This window comes from Sorex fumeus, unplaced genomic scaffold, assembly GCF_029834395.1.
Source record: "Sorex fumeus unplaced genomic scaffold, SorFum_2.1 ptg000009l, whole genome shotgun sequence".
In the NCBI taxonomy this organism is placed as follows: Eukaryota; Metazoa; Chordata; class Mammalia; order Eulipotyphla; family Soricidae; genus Sorex; species Sorex fumeus.
The window spans coordinates 21,803,589-21,829,850 of NW_026606066.1; the positions used below are offsets into that span (position 1 = coordinate 21,803,589).

The window sequence follows — 26,262 nt, forward strand, 5'->3', positions numbered from 1 at the left end:
AACATATTATTTTTAAAAATAAAATATATAATTTTGTATGGTTTTATCTTATCTTGTATTCATGTAAAAAATATTTCATATAAAGGGTTGAGGTTGAAGGAATTGATCTGTACAATTCTCATAAACTGAAGTATTTATTTCTCCCTTTTAAACTCCAGAGTTATATATCCACACCCTACTTCCTTCATGGTTGGTCAAAGTACATTTGTACATTTTTGGTGCAGTTGGCATTTTTATATTTTGCACAAAATGAGAATTTAGACATCATCAGACATGTTCATTACTCAGCACAGATTTTTTAAAATTAATCAATTAATTAATATTTTTCACCATGGGAAGCAGTCACAAAGTTTTCATGATCCAGTCTCAGTCAATCTCTTCTATAATCATTGTCATAATGGTCCCTTCTCTATCCCAGCTGCTCTCTCCCCCAACCCTTGAGGCAGGCTTCTAACCATGGACCATTTGTCCTGGCCCTTGTTTCTATGTCCTTTGGTATTAGTCTCATACTCTTTTTTTTCTCTTCCATATATCCCCACAACTGAGTCCGCACAGATTTTATAAAGCCGGTCCTTTCCTCTCTTGCTGTCTTTCACTGGAGAGCCAAGCCCTTCCTTTTCTCCTTTGCATCTTGCTGACTGTCACTGACTGGTGTTTGGTGACTCCCTCCTCTCTGCTCTGCCAAGCAGAGAATCTGCTGTTCTAGCCATCAGTAAGGACTTATGGTAGGTGCCAGCTGCCAGATACACTCTCCAGCTTCTTCACTGCAGCTATTATCTGAGCCCTGTAAGCAGCCTGCTTCCTTCCTAATTATGGACTAGAGATATTTGAAGACACACATTGACAGCAGTATGGAAATTGGCTTCTAAAAACCATTCAGAGGATATTGCATAGAAAGTTCATAAAAACATTTCTTTTGTTCTTAAGTGGCAGTGCTCTTCAGCAGTCATCTTCCAAAAATATAAACCAGGATTTATAAATATTGGATCTGAATGCATGCCTGCAACTGTTAAAACCCATACCTTAAATAAGGTTTAAAAATCATTTTTTGTGACTTAAGGCATTCAAGTCAATCTAAAAATGACTTTCATTGTCACAAATGCTTTCCTTCAAAGGTGCATGGTATTGACATTTATTTTTTATTTGCTCTGTCTCGAAATAGAATCTGGAGAGGCCCAGGATATAGCTTAGCAGTAGAGACTATGCCTTGCATGAGTTAGTCCCTGGGTTCAATCCATGATACTATTAAGAGAAAAATAGATGGAGCAGGGCAGGGAGAATGGGGGATCAAGGGAGAGGAGGAATAAAAATGGCCTAATGATGGTGTCCTTAGATCTTTGTGATATGGATGTAGCTAGGTAGCAGAACATTTGCTTTGCTTATGTGCAGCTGTTGTTCAATTCCTGGCATTACCCCCCAAACAACAGAATCTGAAGTTTAAAAATAAGAGAAAAAACATTTGCTTCATTGGTGACAGCCTCTTGCGTTCATTTCCAGAGTTGGTATTTATTTAGTCAATGGTTAAACACATGGTTTATCTTCCTAGAAGAATGGCTCTAGACAAGATCTTGTCATTTGATATTATGGCCTTAGAATTTAAATAATTGTTATATGCTATCACAATATGTGAACCATTTGCAGGATTTTTTCCTTCCTTCATTGAAATTTTTTTCTTCCAATTGTGGCAATAAATTGTCAAGATATTTTATTGAAACAGGTATGTTCATGGTTTGCAACATAGAACACAACATTTAAATTACTGAAATTCTGGCCTGTGGCATCACAACAAACATTTTTCTTGTCTAAATTTTCCAAAAGAACCCATTAACAGTTACTGCTTTGGAGCCCAGAACAGCTTGCTTGCGTCTAAGCACTGTGTTTCTTTTAACTGCTGTTTGGCCTGAAGGACTGAGCTCTGGGCCAGTAAGTCTGCGCCTGGTCAAAGTCCTTCCCAGGAAATCATCTGTGGCCAGGTTCCAGGGCCCTGCTGGTGAAATCAGTTCATTTAGCCTTCTACCTGAGATAAATGTTACATCTCATTAGAAACCAGAGAGGTATTCTCATTAAGGTTAGCAGAAATCATATTGATGGGCTGGTTTGCTCTTGGTGCTTTGGTGGGACAGACTGGTGCCCATGCCAGCAATGCTCTGGCTGCCTGGGAACCTGTAAATCTCCAGATCTTTCCTGTTTCAGTTCATTTTTGGGTAGAAGAAAGATCTTACAAAGAAGTAGTATAATGTCGAATACAATGAAATAATGTTCATGAAACACTAACTACAGTGCTTTGATAAAACAGACCTAAGTGTGGTACCTAGCACATGATGACCAGTATGTGGATGCATCAGAATGATGTACTAAGAAAACAGATCCCAAAAGTGTGATCACAATTTTTTTTTATTTGGGACCAGTCAAAACTAAAAGAGATAATTAGAGGAACTAAATGTTGCTGACTTTTATATTTTTCTTAGTTTAAAAAGTTTTAAACACTATCATCACAATTCATAGACAAAAGAGAAGTTTAAAAGAAAAAAGACCTTTATAAGAATAAATCTTTAGACTCATGGCTTTTAAAAAATTATTATTTTATATTTTCCTTCTAGACTATGGAGAACAGAGGCAATGTGGCTGAATGCTAAAAGGACAGACATTGAACTCTCTGAGCTTGAACAAGCTACTTTACCTTTCTATTCCTTGGTTTTCTGATCCAAAGAGTAGGAGAGTCCTGAGCATAAATCATTAATGCTTCCTTTTAGAGGAGTGCCTGGCACATAACTGCTCAATAAGTGCTGTTTTGGTAGTCATTAATGCAGAATCTGTTAAACTGAGTTGTCCATCTTCATATGGTACCATGTGGTTAATAGAAATAATTATTGTTTAAACCACTTTAAGGGTTATTGTTATCGCCATACAGTTATTGTTATTACCACATAATCTATGTTATTTTGATTGGTACAGCTATTATTAATGACATTATTATAATTTCTTAGAATATTATTTATAAATAATTTTGTCTAGGGGCTGGATCGATAGCACAGCGAGTAGGGTGTTTGCCTTGCATGCAGCCAACCTGGCCGACCTGCGTTCGATTCCTCCACCCCTCTCGGAGAGCCCGGCAAGCTACCAAGAGTATCTCGCCCGCATGGCAGAGCCTGGCAATCTCCCCGTGGTGTATTCAATATTCCAAACACAGTAAACAACAAGTCTCACAATGTTACTGGGCCTGCTGGAGCAAATCGATGAACAACAGGAGGACAGTGACAGTGACAGTGAATTTTGTCTAGATCAGCTACCGAGAGTATCCTTCCCGAGATACTCTAGCCTAGCAAGCTCCCCTGTGGTATGTTCAGTATGACAAAAAAAAATAATGTTACTAGTGCCGGCTTGAGCAAATTGATGAACAACAGGAGGACAGTGCTACAGCATTCTCATAGAGTGATCTGCAGACTCCTTGGACCTCTTCAGAAGATCTACAGGATCAAAACTATTTTCATAATAAGACTTAGATACCATTTGCCTTCCTTACTACACAGAAATTCACACTAATTGTTCAAAATTATAGTGGGCAAAATTGCTGGCAGTCGTACTAAAGTATGCTAGTGTTCACTCTATTCTTTAGGGGGAAAGAATAGAGCATTTCTTGCTATGGGGAAAAAATATCACATGAGCATACTCTTAATGAAGTCAGAAATTTCATTAAGTCTTTTTTTTTGAGAATATATGGGTGAGGACATTTTAAAAGTATTTGAGGGAGGACTGGGAGATAGTACAGTGGTACTGTACATCTAGTACAGTGCCTAACATGTACCTGACCCAGATTTGGTTAACAGCACCACATTGCCCCTCGAAAATCACCGTGTATAGGAAGCCTCCAGGCACTTCCTGTTGGCCTCCAGCCTCCTGAGCACTGCTTGGGACCCTGCTCCCCCCAAAAAAACATATATACTATATAGATTTATATGTATGATCAAAGAAGTATCCATAATGCAGGCATTGCATATGGCCATACTGGGTTTGAATCCCAGAACCCCATCTGGTCCCCCAGTCACTGCTAGGAGTGATCCCTAGGCAGAGCCAGGAGGTAAGCCCTGAGCACTCCTAGATGTGACGCCAAAACAAACATATAAACAGAGAAAGAAATAGCCATCAAAAAACCCTTTCAGGGGCTGGAGCAATAGGATAGTGGGTAGGGCATTTGCCTTGCATGCTGCTGACCCGGGTTTGGTTCCCGGCATACCATATGGTTCCCTGAGCATTGCCAGGAGTAGTTCCTGAGTGCAGAGCCAGGAATAACCCCTGTGCATCACTGGGTGTGACCCAAAAAGCAAAAAAAAGAAAAACCTCTTTCAATGGTGTATTATATCTCAAGAAAAATTGCATGCGATTAGCTAGTTCAGTTTACAATGTAAATAACTCTCTCGAAGTCTCTTGAAGAAAGGCTGAGAGAAACTGGTTATTCTCTCTTGTGTATCTGGTAGATACATCCTTGGAAATGTACAAAGTGAGGCTCTCAAGAAGATACTTGACAATATTTGTTATCAGTAGTAAAACGCCAGTTTTTAAGTGAGTGGGGAGGTAACTCAGATGGTAGAGCACATGCCTGGCATGCTGGAGGTCTGACTTCAATCTCACCGCCTACCCTGCCCAGAGCTACTAGGTATGGCTCCTGGGGGGGGGGGGGGGAGTCAAAGAAGATGAAAAATTCAGGTTATAGAGGAGAAAGTCTATTAAAAAAAAAAACACTGTGACTACCAGCCAGAACACAATAATATTTCTTTCTCTTTTTTTCATAACTTTCCTGGCATTTTATTTTTAAATTATTAAATTTTATTTTATTATTCTATTATTTTTTAGTGAATCAACATGAGATCCACTGTTGAGAGTCAAAGAGATACAACATGAAAAACAAAGTTGTCCATGGTTGGTTTTCAGTCATACAATATTACAACACCCTCCACCAGTGTACATTTCCCACCACCAACCAATGTCCCCAGTTTCCTTCCCACCATCCCCACCCCCAGCCTTTCTCTCTATAAGAGACAACTTCTCTCTCTCTCTCTCTCTCTCTCTCTCTCTCTCTCTCTCTCTCTCTCTCTCTCTCTCTCTCTCTTCCCTTTTAGGGCATTATGATTTGCAATTCAGGTACTGAAAGGTTATCATATATAACCATCACCTACTTTCAGCACTTTGTTCTTGACCACAGTGATTATTTCCAACTTCATTGTCATCGTGGTCATGTCATAGTGGTCCCTTCTCTATCCTAGTCACTCTCCCCACAACTTGTGGCAAGCTTGTGGCAAGCTTCCAACCATGGACCAGCCCTCCTGTCCCTTGTTTCTATTTTCCTAGGGTGTTAGTCTCATACTATGTTTTTTATATCACACAAATCAGTACAATCATTGTCTGTCCATCTCCTTTTGACTCATTTTTCTCAACATGATACTCTCCCATGTCCATCTATTTATAAGCAAATTTCATGACTTCATTTTTCCTAGTGGCTGCATAGCATTTATTGTATACAATCTCACATCACAGAGAGTATAACTGTGCAGAACAACCAGTGTTGTCGCAGATATAGGGAAAAAAGGACTCTCATTCTTTGTTGGTGGGAATACTGACTGGCTCAGCCTTTTTGGAAAACAATATAGGCATTCCTCAAAAAAAAAATCCCTAGAAATTGAACTTCCATGAAAGCCACAAAATACCACATCTGGAAATATTCCCTGGGGGCCCAAAATCACACTGCAGAAATGCCCTCTGCATTCCTATGTTCATTGTAGCACTATTCACAATATCTAGAGCTCAATACCAGTTCTAAACTTGAAGACTTATAATGGTAAGATTGAACAGTGATATATACAAAAGTAAATTTAAAAAAAAGTATAGTAGAACAAGTGTTTCAAACTCAGTAAACCATTTACCCTAGTAACCGGTGCATGATGTACCATAGTCATCCATGAGTGAAATATCTATTTGGTCAAGCCAAACCAAGGAATTTTAACATAGAAAAATAAGAAAAGTTTAATGACAGGGTTATAGATTCTATAATGCAGCTAACCTTTAAGACTATTCCACTCACCTAGGATTGGTATAGAATCAAATAAAATACCCTTAGCTAGCTGAAAAAACTCTTAAGACAACTTCTTTCTGCAACAATATTATACTGGATTCCCTTCACAGACTTCAGTAAAAATAATATACAGCAACAGATTGAATGTCTATTAGGAAAATCCAGTCCTCTTAAGGTAGACATCAAGATATCTGCACTAATGTCAAACAGTGACACTCTTGTCACTACATCTTTTAATTTTGGAAAATCTATTTTTCATAAAAATGTAAATTGAGAGGCCCAATTTAAAATAAATTAATGTTTTACATGTCTAATTTTTTTTTAATTTGTGATGTCTAATGTGGTAAGTGCTAGTAGAAATAATCCACAGAAGCAAATAGCTTTGATGTCCTCAAATTTAAGAATATGTGTCCTAAGAAATAAATGAGAATAATTCTAGATTTTTTTGATGGGGAGGTGAGGGCAGAGGGGAGCACACCTGGCTGTGCTCAGGGCTTACCCATGACTCTGTGCCCAACTCGATCACCCTGGAAGAACTCAAGGGATTATATGCACAGAGATGCTCGGGTTCAAACTAGAGCTGGCTGCTTACAAACTAGTGCCTTAACCTCTGTGTTGTCTTTCCAGCTCCTGATAGTTTTAAGTCGTCCCTTAAAATACTGCTTCAAGGTTAAGCCAGTCTAAGATTGTGCCAGCTCTTCCTGGTTTTTGTTTTTTTTGCTTTTGGTTTTTTTTTTGTTTTGTTTTGTTTTGTTGCTTAAAAGATCCTCTCTGTCATCTCAGTGGTGCTGCTTCCTTTCAGTCGCTGACGGGCTGCTCCTTCTCAGAGCTGCAGTGCTCAGCATTCCACTTGCGAGAACAGCAATCGTCTGCCTACATTTCCTCCAACCCCAAGTCCCCAAATTGAAGCCTCTGTCTCCTGCTTTTTTTTTCTCTCTTTCTACAGTGTCTTTAGAAAATGAGATGAGAGAATGGTGCAGTTTATTTTAATAAGCTTCCACCGTGCGTGATCTAAACACCTCCGCCCAATTCTCTGTGCATGCCTGTGGGAGAAGAGAACAGCATTGCTTGGACAGGAGCTATGTTTTATTGGGTTGTGTTAGGGGATTTTATTCACAGGATCCCTCTACTAATTACTTACTCTGGCAGTCAGATTCTCAGGCACCTGCCAGGGAGAGGCTCTGGGGAGTCTCCCAGCGCAGTCAGCTGACAGAGCGCTGAGGCCCTGACCGGCTCACAGAGCCATGTTCAGTCATCCAGGGTGCAGTGAGTTAATGACCAAGACTTTGTTCTTTTAGTGCAATGTGGTGCTGTATGTCAGAGGCCACGGCCCACACCCAGGTCCCGTTCAGGCTTTTAGTAGAGCTCTGGGTCTTCAAATCTAGAGTCTCTAGGTCCCACAGAGCTGCTGCTGGTCCTTGGAAGGCTCCACTTTCATGTAGGTTTAGTTCTTCAGCTTTGCCCACACATTCTTTCTCCAGTCATTCTAGCTGTTTAAGGAACTCACCTTCTCTAGCTCTAGTTTATTTTACCTGGATCTCCATGAATTTCTGTTCTCATACATATAATCTCACCTGTTCTCATGCTCTTCCTTCCCTTTGGTCTCCTGAAGAGGGACAACCCTTCCACTCAGATCTAATCCTTGCACCTTTACTCTTTTTTTTTTAATTTTTATTAGAGAAACACCATGAGGTACAGTTGTAGACTTGCAAATTTTTGTGCTTGGGTTTCAGTTATACAATGATTGAGTACCCATCCCCCCACCGGTGCCCATTCTCCACCACCACTAATCCCAGTATCCCTGCGACCCCCTCATCCCCCATCCCACCCTGCCTCTGTGGCAGGGCATTCCCTTTTGTTCTCTCTTTCCTTTTGGGTTGCACCATTACTCTTGATCTCCTGCCTCTTCCTGTCTTCTACCCATGAGCTTAATCTATATATTAGTTTTTTTAAACTTACAGATGTTTTTGAGTATTTTCTCCTTGCTGCCTCCTTCCTCTGTTATTTTTCTTCAGAAAAAAAAATTTTTTTTTCTGAGAAGCCTGCTATAATATTGAGAACCTGAGTTCTCCTTGGAGCTGGGTTCAGATCTCACATTTTTTTTACTTTGGAATTTGGTCGCATCTCTCTTCCTTGGTTATTTGTCAATGTTGTTCACACAGTCCTTGCTTTAGGAGGCTGTTTTTAAGAACATGTAACACTGGCAGATCCTTTGGATCTTGACAATTAGTAGGCAAATTGGAAGATAGATATTTACCTGTGTCTTGGGCAAAAAGAAAAGCCAATACATCTCCATTCCACCCACATTTCACTGCCACTTCCATGTCAGCTTATCTATTGGCCCTTCTCCAGAAACTCATAATTAAATCTCAAAAGAAATCAACTAGCCACAAAAAAAAATTATCAGAAACACTGGTCACTAGCTGAGACCTCCAGGATGATATCAGGAGGGGGCTGGGCCTAGCCCTGGCAGCCACACTCACACCCCAACAGTTGCCGCTGTGCCAGTGTTGGGAGCCATGCAGCCATGCAGCCATGCAGCCAGACTCCCAACGCTGCATGACTGAGCTCCACAGAGATGCAATCTGCCCAAAATTTCAGGTACACTGGGGATTTGGGGGCTGAAAACACTGGGCCTTCTTGGAGTCTTGCAACTTCCCTCCCCCCAGCACCTCCTCATACTTCCAGAAGCCCCAACAGCCACACCCATGTTCCCACCACTGCCACCAGGTGAGCTCACTGCCCAGTTAAATATTCTGGATTTTCTGGAGCACCTAGCCATATTTATAACACTGCAACATCTCCATACTCTGCAATACTAACATCCCAATAGGAGCACATCAGATTAAATGGGAATGTAACACAGAAGCCAACTAAGCTCAACTAAGAAAAACATTCACACAGAAGGTTCAACTGGCAACAACAGCTTAGTAAACCCTCAGACAAGGACTTATGTCCCTATGGTGAGATACAACAATTTTCACAAGTTTTCTTTCACTGAACGAGACCAGTTGTAGTTACTGGTTTTGGCATATAGGATACACAACGGATAGCTTGCCAGGCTCTTCAGTGCCACCCTCGAGAACATCATGCGACGACTGGAATGGGAAGGAATGGGAGTGAAGATAGATGATCGGCAATTACACCACCTCCTCTTTGCTGATGACATTGTTTTAATAACACCAAACATCAGCCAAGTGGCACAAATGCTGGCCAACTTTGACCGTGAGTGTGGAAAGGTAGGACTACAGCTGAATCTTACGAAGACAATGTTTATGAGAAACAGCCTCGTTCCTGATGCCCCATTCGCTCTCAACGGAATGACCATCTCCGAATGCAACAGCTATGTGTACCTAGGTCGAGAAGTCAACATGAGAAATGACCTGGCACCCGAGCTGCGCAGGAGGAAGAGAGCGACTTGGAACGCCTTCAAGAACGTCGAAGAAATAGCTAAGAGGACGAAGAACCTCCGGCTCCGGGCACATCTCTTTGATTCCTCTGTTCTTCCTGCATTAACATATGCCTCAGAGACCTGGACCCTATGAAAACAGGATGAGAATGCTATTCAGGTCTCCCAAAGAAGAATAGAAAGAGCTATGCTTGGAATATCACGTTTCACTCAAATGAGAGAAAGAATCCGGAGTTCCGACATCTGTCAACGATCAAGAATCAGGGACACTGTCTCGTTTGCCAAGGTGTCAAAAATCAGATGGGCTGGTCACGTAATGAGATTTAAAGATGACCGCTGGACTAGAGCTGTTACCGACTGGATTCCACGGGATGTCAAAAGACCGCGTGGCCGCCCACCTACCAGATGGTCAGACTTCTTCGTCAAGATCATGAACGATCGGTTTGAGGCTCTTCATGTTCCCAGAGCGAACAGATGCCATTGGGCTACACTAGCACGTGACAGGGACAAATGGAGACGTTACTGGCGCCCGCTCGAGCAAATCAACGACTAACGGGAAGTTAAGTGATAAGTGATTCTTTCACTGAATTATTTTTAAATTATTCCATTAGTCATTTAGTGATAATAAGCAATATAACATAAATTATTTTGGGCCTACAATTGGGGACAATCTTGAGGGATGGTTGTGAAAATGGAGACAATGGTGGAAAGAATGTCACAGTGGTGGAGGGATTGGTTGAACTATTGAATTCCTGCCCAGAAAAACACTTTATGATCAAAGGCATCAAGATTGATCCCTGAGCACCACTGGGTGTGGCCATGATCCAGAGACCACTTTGACTAAGAAGTAGCATGAGGAGTGAATTCTTCTGGTGAGGTTATATTATTGAAGTGGATGGTGAACTGAGTTAGCTGAAGGGAGAGGAGTTTGGAGGAGATAGAGCCAATCGTGATAATACACGTTCCTCTGAATCCCTTCTGAATGTTTGTCATGCCACCTGACTTCGGTGGCCCATCTCCCATCCAAAGTACCATCTTCCATCTAAAATACAAAATTGAGTCCTTGTTTATCTATTGTCATTTGGGGTCTCTGAAGGACTCTGCAGTAATTATGAAGTCCTTGGCTTTTGAATCCTGGGGTACTTTTGACTTTACTTGAGTACAGCCTGCCCCCTGCTGATCCTTCTCAATGTTTTGATCTAAATGGGTTTTTTTTTGTTTGTTTTGTTTTTGTCAGCAACTTTTTCCACTGCTGGTAGTCCTTGGGGATACTACCAAAACAAATAAATAAATAAATAAATAAATAAATAAAATTCTGTTTTCCTGTCTTTCACTTAAGATGATTATACCACATGTGTTTTAAACGTCTCAGAAGTGACCCTTTTAGTATCAAAACTGCTACAAATGAATGTCACTGGTTGATTAATTTAAACAAATACTGAAAGGTGCAAATAGAGGCCTCCACTTGCAGGCACTTGGAATTGAGGGGACTCGTATTGATAGAGAAGTCCGAGAAGACCAAGACAGGGCATGTGTATCTAAGTAAAATATTTACCTCCTTGGAAAGCATAGTGCATTTGGACAGTATGCTTTTGACGGGGAGAGGAAAAGAAAGCATGAAGGAGCAGTCCAGGGAGCTGGAACTTAAGTTCAGTGCCTTGGCTGGGAAGAATGGAAAGGAATAAGTGGCATTATCTTATTTCTATTGTATAAATAAAATTTTATTGCATCCTTTCTGAAGTAATAAAATCAAAGATTAGATATTAATATAATATTTCATAGTAGAATAGATTATGAGATCTTAATCCTGAAATGGCACCATAAATGTTACACAGAAGACCGGATAAATACTTATACAGTGGTTTCTTTATTTTACTTATCTATTTTCTCAGAAACTATAAAATAATGGCACCTCTAGCAGCAGAGAAAGTAATCACTGCATCTCAACAAACTTATCTTGTTTTATAAGTTAGTGAAGAAAGTCTTTTCCAAGTTATCTTGAAGTGGTACTTACAATTTATCATAAGAATTCTGATGGAGATTGTAAAATACTTTTCAATGCTTTGTCTGGATTTTGAGGATAATATTTAATGTTTTATGTATCAATCAGTATAATAATATTAGCTATACAAGTTAAATCACTTTCATATTCTTTGAATGTGTGATGATATTGGTTGGGCATGAAATTATGTGCCAGCCAGCCCATCTCACTTTCTTTTAATATGTCTCTTTAGTGTGGCTTTAAGATAGGAATCATCAAACTTTACGACACCAGATAGTAAATATTTTTAATGTGCAGGTCTTATATTCTCTGTAACAACTCTGTAGTAACAACACAGCCATAGATAATAATTAAACAAATAAATGTAATGTGCTCCAGAAAAACTCTATAACAACAAATATAGGGCCAGATTTGTCCTAGAGGCCATTGTTTGCCTTTCTCTGTTCTAAAGTAAAAAATTGTATGTGCATATCTGGTGAACTGTTAGTCTGTCAATTTTGAGAATGATAGAAAATATATTTATTACATGGCTGCATGGTTCTTAAACATTTAATAGTAACAGTAGTAAATTCAAAATCTTGAACTAATTAACTCTTTTCGACCCTTGCTATTTTTAGAATGATGTTTGCATGTGACATTTATTTCCCTTGAGGATCTAAACCTGCATGTTTAATTCAATATATGATTTGCTGGGCAAGGGGGAGAGGGGAATTCAAGGCTTATACTCAACTAGAAAAAAGTGTCGCAGTAAATATGTCTCTAGATTCAGTGTGATTGAGATTTTAGTCATGGGTTGACTGTAGGATACTTGAATCATCCTTGCCAAAACTATTTTACTCTATAATTGTACAAACATTTTCCAAGTAGTTACATTTTTTTATCCTTTCCAAAATTTCCCATAATTATGACTGCTCTGGAACACATAACTCTACATGGAAGTGAAAATGAATTCAAATTATTGTTTATGAAATTCATATAGTTTATGAATTTCATTATTTGAAATTTCTTTTTTTCAATGACATGTTGAATTCTCTTGGTCAGAATTCAAGACCAATTAAAAATCTAATATTGGAATAAAGTATAGGAAATTTCAGGTTGACATTTATATACATTATGTGAACTTTTTCACATTGTCTGCTGATAAAAAAAATGTGCTGTTTTCTTCTAATTACTAAAATGGGAAAAATCAGAATTAATTGATATCTATAAGTCACCCTGAATGAACTTAAACTTCATTCTTTTAAAGCCAGACAATATTTGTCTCATTTTTTTTTACTTTCTAAGAAAAATATTTTAAACTATGTTTTAAAAATTTTAGACAAATACTAATGCCTTTATTTTTTTCAATTGAGCAGGAATTACTTTTATTTATTTTTATTTTTTAATTTTATTTTTAATGCTATTTTTAATATTTATTTATTGAATCACTGTGGGAAAAGTTACAAAGCTTTCAAGATTAAGTATCGGTCATACAATGATCAAACACCTTTCCCTTCACCAGTACTCATTTTTCACCACCAAGAACCCCAATATACCCCTTCTCCCACCCCTCCCAATGCCTGTGAGGCAGAAGATTTCTACTTAACTCTCTCTCTACTTTGATTACATTCATTATTTTGACAAAAGATGCACCATTATTGTTTAGAATTTCCCCCAAAAAAATCAGAATTGCTGAAAAGGCATTGTAAAATCATTTGTTTTCTATAGCTGGTTATGAGAACCACATGATGTCACGCGGCCGCAATAGAGGCTACGTGATTTTGGATTTCTTATATTTTACTAGGTAAGTCTGGAGGTATTTCTGCAAAGAGTCAGATAATTACAAGATTGGTTTCTGTGCGTCTGGTTTATGGCCGTGCCGAAGAGCCACTCGTTGGGGGCAATTTGTGACCTCGGTAGGGCATGAAGGATGATCCTGGTACCCCCCTTCCCATGAGACTGCACCATCACCACCAGCTCATACCTGGCTTTCCAATAAGCTCTGGGGCGGCAGCCACCTTGCTGCCGGCGGGGGGTAGGGGGGAGGCCGAACGGAGCAACACCTCTTCCCTCCCAGGGAGGCATGGCACCGTAGTTTAACACATAGTTCATTCACTTTTCTGCCACAAGCTGCCAGGCTCTGGATTAAGTCCTTTTGCCTCTGGAGCCATGGCCATGCCGGAAAGCCACTCGTGGGGGGCAACTCATGACATCGGTAGGGCGTGAAGAACATGCCAGTACCACCCCCACTTCCCATGAGACTGCAGTTGCCCCATCACTGCGGGCTCATACCTGGCTTTCCAATAAGCTCGAGGCGGTGGCCACCTTGCTGCTGGGGTGTGGCGGGGGAAAGGCGGAAGGGAATAACACCCCTTCCCTCCCCGGCAGGCATGGTGCCATAGTTTAACGCATAGTCCATTCACTTTTCTGCCGCAAGCTGCTGGGCTCAGGATTAAGTGCTTTTGCCTCTGGAGCCATGGCCGTGCCAGAGAGCCGCTCATGGGGGGCAACTCGTAACCTCTGTAGGGCATGAAGGATGAATGCTATTTTTTTAATTAGTGAGGCACACCATGAGGCACACTTGTAGACTTCCAAACATTTGTGCTTGGGTTTCAATTATACAATGATCAAGTACCCATCCCTCCAGCAGTGCCCATTCTTCATCACCAATGATCCCAGTAACCCTCCCACCCCCTACTCATCCCCCCCCCACCCAACCCCGCCTCTGTAGTGGGGAATTCCCTTTAGCTCACTCTTTCCTTTAGGGCATTGTAGTTTGCAGTAGAGGTATTGAGTGGGCATCGTGTTGGGTCTATAGTCTACTTTCAGCATGCATCTCACATCCTGAGAGAGTCCTCCAAACATCCTTTACTTGGTGTTCCCTTCTCTATCTGAGCTACCTTTTCCCCCAGCACGTGCTGCCGGCATCCAAGCCATGGAGCAGACCTCCTGGTACTTATCTCAACTATTCTTGGGTGTTCGACTCCCCAGATGAGTGCAGTCTTCCTATGTCTTTCTGGCTTATTTCACTTAGCATGGTACTTTCAATGTAGAACCACTTGTATGCAAATTTCATGACTTCATCTTTTAGAACAGCTGCATAGTATTCCATTGTGTAGATGTACCAAAGTTTCTTTAACCAGTCATCTGTTCTAGGGAACTCGGATGTTTTTCAAATTTTGGCTATTGTGAACAGTGCAGCAATAAACATAGAAGTGCAGATGTCAATTCGACTGTACTTTTTTGCCTCTCCTGGATATATTCCCAGGAGTGGTATTACTGGGTCTAATGGGAGCTCAATTTTTAATTTTTTGAAAATCGTCGATACTGTATTCCAAAAGGGCTGAACCAGTCGGCATTCCCACCAGCAGTGAAGGAGGGTCCCTTTCTCGCCACATCTGTGCCAACACTGGTTGCTTTTGTTCTTTCATATGTGGGCAAGTCTCTGTGATGTGAGATGATATCTCATTGTTGTTTTGATCTGCATCTCCCTGATGATTAGTGATATAGAGCATTTTCTTATGTGCCTTTTTGCCATTCATATTTCTTCTTTGGGAAAGTTTCTGTTCATTTCTTCACCCCATTTTTTGATGGCGTTGAATGTTTTCTTCTTGTGGAGTTCAACCAGTGCTTAGTATAGCCTTTATATGAACCCCTTATCGGATGGGTGTTGGGCAAAAGATACCATTAGCTTCAGTGTCGTGGAGGGTTTTGCCAACCTTGTCTTCAGTGTACCTTATGGATTTTGGTCTGATGTTGAGGTCTTTAAACCATTTTGATCTTTTGTACATGGTGTTAGGTAGAGATCTGAGCCCATTTTTTTGCATGTAGCTGTCCAGTTTTGCCAGCACGATTTGTTAAAGAGGCTTTCCTTGCTCCACTTCACATTTCTTGCTCCCTTATCAAAGATTAGATGATCATATGTATGGGGGTAGATGTCAAAATATTCAACCATGTTCCATTGGTCTGCAGCTCTGCCTTTGTTCCAGTACCATGCTGTTTTAATTATTACTGCTTTGTAGTAGAGTTTGAAGTTTGGAAGGTTGACTCCTCCTATTTTCTTTTTCCCAAGAATTGCTTTAGCTATTCGTGGGGGCTTATTGTTCCATATGAATTTCAGGAGTGTTTGCTCCATTTCTTTGAAGAATGTCATGGGTATTATTATAGGGATCGCATTGAATTTGTACAATGCTTTGGGGAGTATTGCCATTTTGACAATGTTAATTATCCCTATCCATAAGCAGGGGATATCGTTCCATTTCCCCGTGTCCTCTTTTATTTCTTAACGTAGCATTTTACAGTTTTTTTTTGTACAGGTCTTTTATGTCCTTAGTTAAGCTGATTCCTAGGTACTTTATTTTCTCAGGCACAGTTGTGAACGGGATTGTTTTTTCATGTCACTTTCTTCTCTGCCACTATTTGCATATAGGAAAGCCATGGACTTTGGGGTATTGATATTATAGCCTGCAACTTTACTATACAAGTCTATTGTTTCTTGGAGTTTCTTTGTAAAGGTTTTAGGGTTCTCTAATTATAGTATTATATCATCTGTGAATAGTGAGAGCTTGGTTTCTTCCTTTCCTATCTGAATGGCCTTAATATCTTTTTTTTTTTTGCCTAACCACGATTGCAAGTACTTACAGTACTATATTGAACAGCAGTGGAGAGAGTGGGCATCCATGTCTCTCCCAGATCTTAGAGGAAAGGCTCTTAGTATTGCCCCATTAAGGATCATCTTGCCATAGGCTTGTGGTAGATGGTTTTAACTATATTGGGGAAAGTCCCTTCTATACCCATTTTGACAATGGTTTTCCATCAAAAACGGGTCCTGGATCTTGTCAAATGCTTTCTCTGCATCTATTGATATCATCATATGCTTTTTATCTTTTCTTTTGTTGATATGATGGATTATGTTGATTGATTTCCTAATGTTAAACCATCCTTGCATCCCCGGGATGAATCCCACTTGGTCTTGGTGTATGATATTTTTTATGAGTTTTTGAATTCTCTTTGCTAGTATTTTGTTGAGAATCTTCGCATCCATGTTCATCAGGGATATCGGCCTGTAGTTTTCTTTTCTTGGAGTATCTTTGTTTCCTTTTGGTATTAGAGAGATATGAGCTTCATAGAAACTGTTTTAGTGAGTTTCAGTCTCTTCAATTTCCTGGAAAAGCTTGAGAAAAACTGGCAATAGGTCCTCTTTAAATGTTTGAAAAAATTCACTAGTGAATCCATCTGGACCTGGCTTTTTTTTAGGGAGACTTTTGAATACAGTTTCAATTTTTTTGATATTAATAGGACTCAGATATTAAGGTATTCTAGATCTCGGTAATCTAGATTCTATATTAGGATTCAGGTATTCTAGATCTTCTTGATTCAGTCTTGGGTGACTATAGGAATCCAGGAATTCATCCATTTCTTCTCGGTTCTCTTTTTTGTGGCATACAGATTTTCAAAGTAGTCTCTGATGATCCTTTAAATTTCTTTGGTTTCTGTTGTGATATCCTCCTTCTCATTACTGCTTCTCTCTTTCTTTGTGAGTCTTGCTAGTGGTTTTTCTATCTTGTTTATTTTCTCGAAGAACCAGCTCTTGGTTTCTTTGATCATTTGGATTTTTTTAGGTTTCCATGTCGTTGATTTCGGCTCTAAGTTTTATGATCTCTTTCGTTCTCCCTGGTTTGGGCTCTTTTTGCTGGTCCTTTTTTAAGAACTTGAGCTGGGAAGTCAAGTTGTTTATGTGGGCTCTTTCTTTCTTCCTGAGAAATACTTGCACTGCTATAAATTTTCCTCTTAACACAGCTTTAGCTGCGTCCCATAGGTTCTGGTAGCTCATGTCTTCATTCTCATTTGTTTCCAGGTATCTTTTGATTTCTTCTTTGATTTCTTTCCTGACCCACTCATTGTTCAACATTGAGTTGTTTAATTTCCAGGTGTTTGATTTGGTTTTCTGCATCTGTACATAATTAACTTCTATCTTCACTGCATTGTGGTCTGAGAAGATAGTTGATACAGTGGCTGTCTTCCTGATTCTATAGAGGTATGCTTTGTGCCCCAGCACGTGGTCTATTTTGGAAAATGTTCCATGTGCACTGGAAAAGAATGTATATTCTTTTTTTTTGGGGGGGGGGGGCAGGTAGAGTCCTGTATAGATCTTATTAGTTCTCTGTCTTCTGTTTCTTCCTTCAGAGTCATTATTTCCTTGCTGAGTTTTAATCTTCTTGATCTATCCAGGGGTGATAAGGTGATGTTGAAGTATCCAACTACTATTGTGTTGCTTGTAATGTCCTTCTTAATGTCTGTTAGCAGTTGTTGTAGGTATTTGGGGTCTCTCATTGGGTGCGTATATGTTTAGGAGTATGATTTCTTCCTGCTGTATGTATCCCTTGATTAATAAAAAATGGCCTCACTATCCCTTATAATCTTTTTAACCTGAAATCTGTTTTCCGATACTAGTAAGGCCACCCCAGCTTTTTTGAGGGGGTTGTTTGCTTGCAGGGTTGTTTTTCATCCTTTGACTTTGAGTCTGTGTTTGTTCTGATTGTTCAGATGTGTTTCTTGTAGGCAGCAGAATATTGGGTTTTGTCTCTGAATCCATTTTGCCACTCTGTGTCTCTTAATTGGTGAATTTAGACCATTGACATCGAGAGAGATTATTGTTATGGGGTTTGTGTCATCTTTCTGTAAGGGTCTGTTGTACTTGTAGGGTTTGTCTTGTCTTATAGTAGCCCCTTTAGTCCTTCTTTTAGTTTTGGTTTTGAGTCTATGAATTTCCTGAGCTGTTGTTTATCTAGAAAATAGTGTATCGTTCCTTCGATTTTGAGTGAGAGTTTTGCCGGATAAAGTATTCTTGGTGAAGCTTTCATTTCAGTGAGTTTTTTCACTATATCCCACCATTGACTTCCGTCTTGGATGGTTTCCTCTGATAGGTCTGCTGTGAATCTAAGGGGTGCTCCTTTGTATGTGATTTCCCTCTTTGACCTTGCTGCTTGCAGTATTGTGTCTCTGTCGGTGGCATCCATCATTCTAACTATGATATGTCTTGGAGTCTTTTTGTTGGGGTCTCTTTTAGCTGGCACCCTTTGGGCTCTTGAATCTGGATGCCTGCATTGTCCAGCTCTGGGAATTTTTCAGCAATGATTTAACAGTGGCTTTTTCATTGGGACTTTTCCCTGACCTTCTTGTAGTTCAATTATTCTAATGTTGTTCCTCTTGGAATCATCCCCTAGGACTCTTATTTGCTCTAGGGCTATTTTGAGGTCTCTTGCCATTGTTTGTTGTTGCCTGTAGGCTTTCTGCAGCTCATTTTTCAGCTCACTGATTCTGTCTTCAGCTGTAGCCATTCTACTGTTGAGGGCACAGACTGAGTGTTTTATTTCATCTACCGAATTTTTTATTCGTGACATTTCTGTGCGCAGCTTTCCAATTTCTGCTCTCATTTCTTCCTATATTTTCTCAATTGTTTCTTTCATGTCCTCCTTTAACTTACTGGATATCTGTCTTACTGTTTTATTGAGTTCATTGAACATCTTCATTACTTCATACCTGAATTCTTTATCAGAGAGCTCTCTTAGGTGAGTAACACCTAATGAGACTTCTGTTCTCTTTTCATCGTCCTCTCCTCGTGGTAGGGATTTGCATTGTTTCTTCATGTTGGTGTGGTGGTATGGAGACGGAGATGTTACACAAGATTGCTAAGCACTGGCCCAAAAGCAGGCCACGCCCACTATTGTGGAGGCCACGCCTGCTTCTGAAGAGGCCACACCCCCTACAGGGGTACAACCTGGGAGAGGAGAAAGCCGGGAGCAGTGTTGGGGATGAACAGGAAGAGGCTTAGGGATGGAGGGTGGCCCAGGGTCCTAGAGGACACCTCGGGCGCGTGGCAAGGAAATTGGAGTCCTGGGTTCAAATAATGACTGACTTGAGGAAGGAGAAAGCCGGGCACTGTGTTGGGGACGAACAGGAAGAGAGGTTCAGGTACTAATGCCTTTAATAAGGACTAATTCTGATGCCAAGATTCAGAACCAATTATATTTTCATAATCCTTCAATGGGATAGGCATTTAACAGTGACTGTTTTGGGCATATGTTCTGCTGAATTCCCCTTACCATCCATCAGTATCCTGCTGCAGGGGCTCCTCTCTCCTGGACTTTGCCAAATTACACACTGAAAACCCATTTCCTTCTTAGCTAAGCTACTCTCCAACATTGTGAGCCTTAATTCAAGGTTGCAGAGCCTGAAAGGAAGAGATAGGAAGACTATTACCATTTTTCCACCAGATAACAAATACTATAATCAGAATCCACAGAAATGTCTATGTACCTTGAAGGTTTAAATTTTAATAAACTATTCAAAACAATAGAAATGAGTAGCTTCTATTATTGCTACAATTACCACAATATGATATCAGCTTTAAATTATGGTGCTATGAAAAGGATGATTTGGTGAAAATGATCTGATATTTATTCATGAGTTAGATTTTGAGTATACAAATTATAATTATTAAATTCAAAGGTTAATGCAGCTGAAGCACAGTGGGTAGGCATTTGCCTTGCATGCAGCCGACCCGGCTGACCCGGATTCAATTCCTGTATCCCTCTCGGAGAACCGGGCAAGCTACCGAGAGTATCTTGCCTGTGCGGCAAAGCCTGGCAAGCTCCCCGTGACGTATTAGATATGCCAAACACAGTAACAACAAAGTCTCACAGTGGAGACGTTAGTGGGCCTGCTCGAGCAAATTGATGAACAACAGGAGAACAATGCTACAGTGCTATAATTTTAATTTAGAGAGGAATCTTTCCTTTAACTTGCACTTCAAAATATTTCATTTTCTCCATCCATATACATCTGTATGTCTGTTTTGTCACTTAAAATATTAGATTTCTTATATTTTTTTTTCTTTTTGGGTTACACCTGGCAATGCACAATGGGTTACTCCTGGCTCATGCACTCTGGAATTATTCCTGGTGGTGCTCAGGGAACCATATGGGATGCTGGGAGTCAAACCTGGGTCGGCCACATGCAAGGCAAACACCCTACCCACTGTGCTATTGATCCAGCCTCCCTTATCTTTTTTTTTAAGAATATGTTTTAGAGTGTTTGTCATTGTCACAAAGTTCATTCTCAAAAGAAACTGAATTAATTTATTGGTGCTTTATTCAGAAAAGGGGAATTTAGGAAACAAGTATCTTATTGTTTGTGATTTGGGGTTATTTTTCAAATATGAGGAATGGGTCAATTTTGTTTTCATAGAGAAATATACAGTAAGATGAATTTCTGGTGCCTCTTGAAGACAGGATATTGTTATAAAGACTGCAGCCTGATCATTGCCAAGGGAGATGTATCAGGGAGTCTTAGACTTTGCTCTTAATTAGAGGTTGTTCTGGTCTTTGCTAATATTTGGTCATAAAGTCTCCCTGGAAAACTGAACAAAGGATGCCAATTTTTTAACTATGGGGATAGATTTTGAGTAGCTGGAAGTTTACTTACACCCGAGAAATTCCAATGTGATGGCTACACACTGTGGGCAGACTGTTCAAGATTTTCTAAATACTTTTAGAAATGTAATGAGGGTGGAGAAAGTATTTTGCTACCAGTTTCTCTTATTAAAATGTTGGTCTTCCTTGAGTTCTTTCATTTCAGACTTATTCTGAGTTTTAGTCAAGACCACATCTAATATTTTTTGTCTGTATTAGTAAACAGATGAGAAGCTCTTAGACTGAGATAGTGAAACTGGGGAAACTATCAGGCCATGAATGTAAATTATGCCTCAGTGATGTGACGGCTAGAAGATGTCCAGAAATAGTATGGCAGAATGTCAGCGAAGGGATACCAGTGAAGCAGGGGAAAGGCTAACATGCTTTGAATAAGGGCCGTGAGATATATCTCCAAAGAGCCAACCAGAAATCACATTTTTTCTACCTTATTGCCACTACCAAAATGCAAACATTCCTAACCTAAAATGCTAAGGTTCCTGCAGCCATACAGTTGTCTGCATATACTTGAGTCACTTTCAGCCATAGCAACAACACAAGGATGGTAGTTTTCAGCCTTGAACTGATAATGTTCAAATTCACAATTTGTGTATACAAACTGTTATTTGAGCCAGTTTGCCTACTCAAATGTGTCATAATACAAATATAAATTACATAAAGTAATTATTGCATTATTTTATTAAGGTTTATCATTGTATATAAAGCTTTCTGAGACAGAAATGTAGGCGTCAAATCCATTATTCATTGTTTTTTTCTAGGCAAACAGATATGACTATGTAATGAAAACTAGTCTTCTGCCATGGGTATAACTCTGAGTTCTTCAGTAATAAATGTTTTCTAGGAGCAGGAAGTTCATATGCAAAAATCTTATTTACAAAGCAAACCTTGTCTGAAAAAATAGACTCTTGGTTTTTGTTCTGTTTACTTTTTTTTTCTGGTTTTGTAAAATTTGCTATATTACCAAGGGCTCGGCTTGTTTTTTTTTTATATTGATATGAGATAAAGATTTGGGAACTTCTTTATGAAATGGTCTTAATTCTCCTTAAGTAATTTAATCAATTCAACTTTTATTTAAGTATTCAGACATCAAATAGAAAAGTATGTATTTCCCTGAATCTAGAGCAATCATTCAGTGTTACCCAGTGGGAAGTGTGGAGGGAATTGTTCTGGACTTAATCATCTGGTAAGATCTTTTTTAAATCTATTTAAAAACCATGGGTGAATATAAATTCACTGATGAGTTTAATTAAGCACTGTGTGTTACTCTTTGTTTTTATTTGATAGTTTTTAAAAATAGTTTAAAATTTTAGTAGCTAGATTAGCTCCTCTTTAATCACTCATTGTTTTGAAGTAGCTTTTGTGGAGAACACTACACTTCAGGTGATGGAATCTTTCAATTGTCTGATAATAACCTGGGGGGGAAAGATTTCATCTACCAGTAGGAAAAATTATCTGAGTAATTTTTATTGTATGCCTAAGGCATTTTGTAATTGTCCAAAGCTAATTAGCAAAGCCCTAGCTACCGCATAATCATCAGAGAAACAGGTGAAACTTCTCAGTTAAATCTATGTAAAGTCAGTCATGAAACTCAACTCTGTATCAGTATAGTGGGTGAGATACTACCAGTTTGTTATTGCTAAAAGTGATTTGGGTGGATGTAGATGCAGCCAGGCTGCAGGACTGTAGGAACTTGAGCATTTTAGGTTCAGAATCCTCACCACTGAGCTCAAACTAGAGATGATTTTGATTCTGAGGGAAAAGCACCATGACATGTCCACAGGCAAATTCACCATAGGGTCTTATGACTGATTTTGATAACAAGGTCCACTGAAAATAAGAAACTGTTGAATCTTTAAAAAATTAGTTTACCTTATTTAAGAAATGAATGTATTGTCTACTCTAGTAATAAATGAATATATGGATATTAATAAATGTTTGGAACTTTTCAGTGCAGAAAAGTAACCTCTGACATGTTTACCAAAGAATCTACAAAACCATTAAAGAAATTAGAGTTTTGAATTTGTCTTACACAGCCCAACCTATAATGGGATCAACAAAAGGCTTTGCACTTTCTATCATATAACGTATTTTCTTTGCTTATTTGCCTATAAATAACAGTACCTATAAGGAAATAATAATCTTTCTCCAAAGCCTTCACCATTAAAGCCATAGGTCACCATAAGGACCAATCCTGGCATTTAAACACTAACAATAAAAGAGAGACTAGTTCTAAGCACTAGAAATCCCTTGTCACCCAAAATATCTCCTGATGTTTAGGAGACAATTCAATATCAAACTAAGACTTTTTTTAAACATGGGTCTAGAAGAAAGTCCCTTGAAATTAACCAAAATTAGGATGGCCCAATTAGCATTGCTGCTTTTTTTTTGGTGTGTGTGAGGGGGTCACTCTGGTGATGCTCAGGGGTTACTCCTGGCTCTGCACTCAGTAATTATTCCTGGTGGTACTCAGGGGACCATTTAGGATGCTAGGGATTGAACTCAGGTCAGCTGCATACAAGGCAAATAATCTACCTGCTGTACTATCACTCCAGTCCCTAGCCTTACTTCTTGTTAATTTTATTTTTTCAGATTCAAACCTGGTTCATGTAGAACTTATAAGAAAAAGGATTCTAATTGCTTCATCTCAGTAAGATATTCCTGGAAGGGATGTTACTATATATTGAGATAAATATTTCAAGAGTTCTCTGAGATCACAAAACACCTACCACCTTTGAAGCTTATTCGTTTTTCTGATGCCCTGTATCTCAGGTTTGAGGCCCTTTTCCTCTGTCCTTGGCATACTCCCCTCAAGTATGTTTCTGTCTCTTGATTTTGCATTCAGAATTGTCAGCCTCTAGTGTGATCAGAGAAGTACTCCAGGTAAAATTGCCGTACTGCTCAGAAAGACGTTCCTGACGTACAGATTGAAGCAGTGCTACTTTTTCTATTTTTTTCCTTGGTTTTGGACTACTCTCAGTATTGCTAAGAACTTACCTTTGGCTCTGCACTCAGGGATCACTTCAGATGGGCTTGGGAGACTTTATGGGATGTCAAAACTGGTTCGGCCAAGTGCAAGGCAAGCGTCTTCCCACTGTACTATCACTCCGTCCCCAGTAGTGCTCTGCTTTACCTGAAAACCTGTGATAATTTCTCCTGTAACTCAAAATTCCCTGACTTAGTAAAAAACATTTTTTTTTCATCATTGCTATTCTCATGAGTGCCTCTCCCACTAGAGGATGATTCCCAGAGGAAAGATTTTTTTTCTTTATGGTAAGTATTTTCTGCTGGCTGTATAGCTGAGTAGGTATTGACTGAAGAGATGATGAGAAATGTTATCCTGAGCACTAACATGACTGTTTTCTTCCTTCTCCAGGACTTTGGCGTTATGTTCCTGCATCACATTGTTTCTATTTTCTTGATTACCTTTTCATATGTCAACAATATGGCTCGAGTAGGGACCCTGGTCCTCTGCCTTCATGATTCAGCTGATGCTCTTCTGGAGGTAACATTTCTTTTATTTCATGAGCACAAAACCTACAATTCAGATAGTCCTCAAAACCATGGATACTTCTGTGTTCTACTAGAATAGGGGTCACCAAACTTATTTGACTTACCACTCCCTTAGAAAACATTATTTAGGGGGCCGGAGTGATAGTGTTGTGGGTAGGGCTCTTAACTTCCATGCAGCTGACCATGATTCAATCCCTGGCATCCTGTATGGTCCCCCAAGCCCGCCAGGATGATCCCTGAGTTCAGAGCCAGTATAAACCCTGAGCATTGCCAGGTGTGGCCAAAAAAAATCAAAAACAAACAAAAAATTATTCAGTGACCCCCTGGAAATCTGCCTTCTTAAAACAGAAAATGTCCCCCGATTGCACCAGAATCTTCTCCCAACATTTGCATCATTCTAGTGCTTCCTCAGGGGTGGAGGTGTTGACATCCCCCACTGTGAAATGGACTGTGCTAGATGGTTCTAGGAAGAGCTGAAAGGATTTGCTTTGAAACTGCAGGGAGTTCTTTGTAGATTAAATTGAGTGTGAGTGTGAGACTAGTACATAAATTTTTATGCAAAAACTGTTCATTGTGTTAACATTTATTAGTAGAGTGATAAAAACTTACTAAATTAGGATTTTTCTTCTTTGGAGAAGTAAGTATACACATCTTTGTACCTCTCTCTCTCTCTCTCTCTCTCTCTCTCTCTCTCTCTCTCTCCCCTCCCCCCTTTCTGTCTCATCTCACATTCCTCTTAATTTCAGTAAAACTGAAAAATGAACTGGTTTCACTTCTGGAGTTTGAAGTTTCATAGTGAGTTATTTAGAACATATGGACTAGTTAATAATGAGTATAGCACATCTTGATTAGCTATAATTCTTATTTTCAATATACATATTATTCTGATATCCTAATATTCTTTAGAGTGAAAAGTGCATATAAATTTAGAAAATTGGTTTCAAAGAATATCTGAGGAAAAGCGAAGTGTACTGTTAATATTTTGAAGTTATAATTTCTAATCATTTAATGTATTTAAAGACGGAATAAGAATGGGCCAGAGAGATAGTTCAGCAGGTAGGGTGCTTGCTTTACACACAGCTGACCTGGGTTCATTCCCTGCCTCCTTTTTTGGTACCCTGAGCCCTGCCAGGAGTGATTCCTGAATGCAGAAGCAGGAATATGTGCTCAGCCAACAAGGTCTCACCTAACCCCCCCCCAAAAAATAAGAAAGAAAAAAGGAAAGAAAATACTTTTTACATATTTCATAAGTTATAATCTCAAGAAAAATGTTGTATGGCATTTAGTCTAAATTGTGCATCTATACAGTCAAATAATTCTACACTAGGAAATTTATGTAATTGCTCAAAAATCAACTTGCTTGATACAGATTCCATGCATGAATGGGATTTAAGATCTTTATTATGTTTTATGATTCCCATTGTACCACAATTCTAGTCCTTTACAGCACGTATTGTCATTGTTAATATGGACTACAGGTGTCCTCAGATAATGATCTGTTACTGCACTGCAAGCAGATGTTCTATGCCATAAAATTGAATCTACTGTAAAGGCAATTAGTCAAGATTTGTGGCACATACAGTGCTTTATTAAAAACTCCAGTTCCTCTAATGAAACAGGAAAATAATACTAATGGTCCAGACATGTCAGATAATACCCTGGTATTTTGATGTCTAAGGCATTTAAGCTAGACTCTGTAGTCAGCATAATTTTTAAATAACAGGTATAATTAGTACAGAAGAGCAGTACACTGTAAATCATTTACAACTTTGATGTAGAAATTTACATAGCAGTCCACAGTTTT

At 39.3% G+C, this 26,262-nt stretch overlaps 1 protein-coding gene across 1 annotated transcript in view; it reads left to right on the plus strand.

Moving 5' to 3' along the window:
• Window positions 1-26,262, plus strand: part of CERS6 (ceramide synthase 6) — a 350,871-nt gene that overhangs the window by 268,605 nt on the left and 56,004 nt on the right. Inside the window, exon 7 of the mRNA XM_056110252.1 lies at window positions 24,322-24,450. Within this exon, the coding sequence (XP_055966227.1) occupies window positions 24,322-24,450 (129 nt within the window). The remainder of the gene's footprint in view (window positions 1-24,321; window positions 24,451-26,262) is intronic.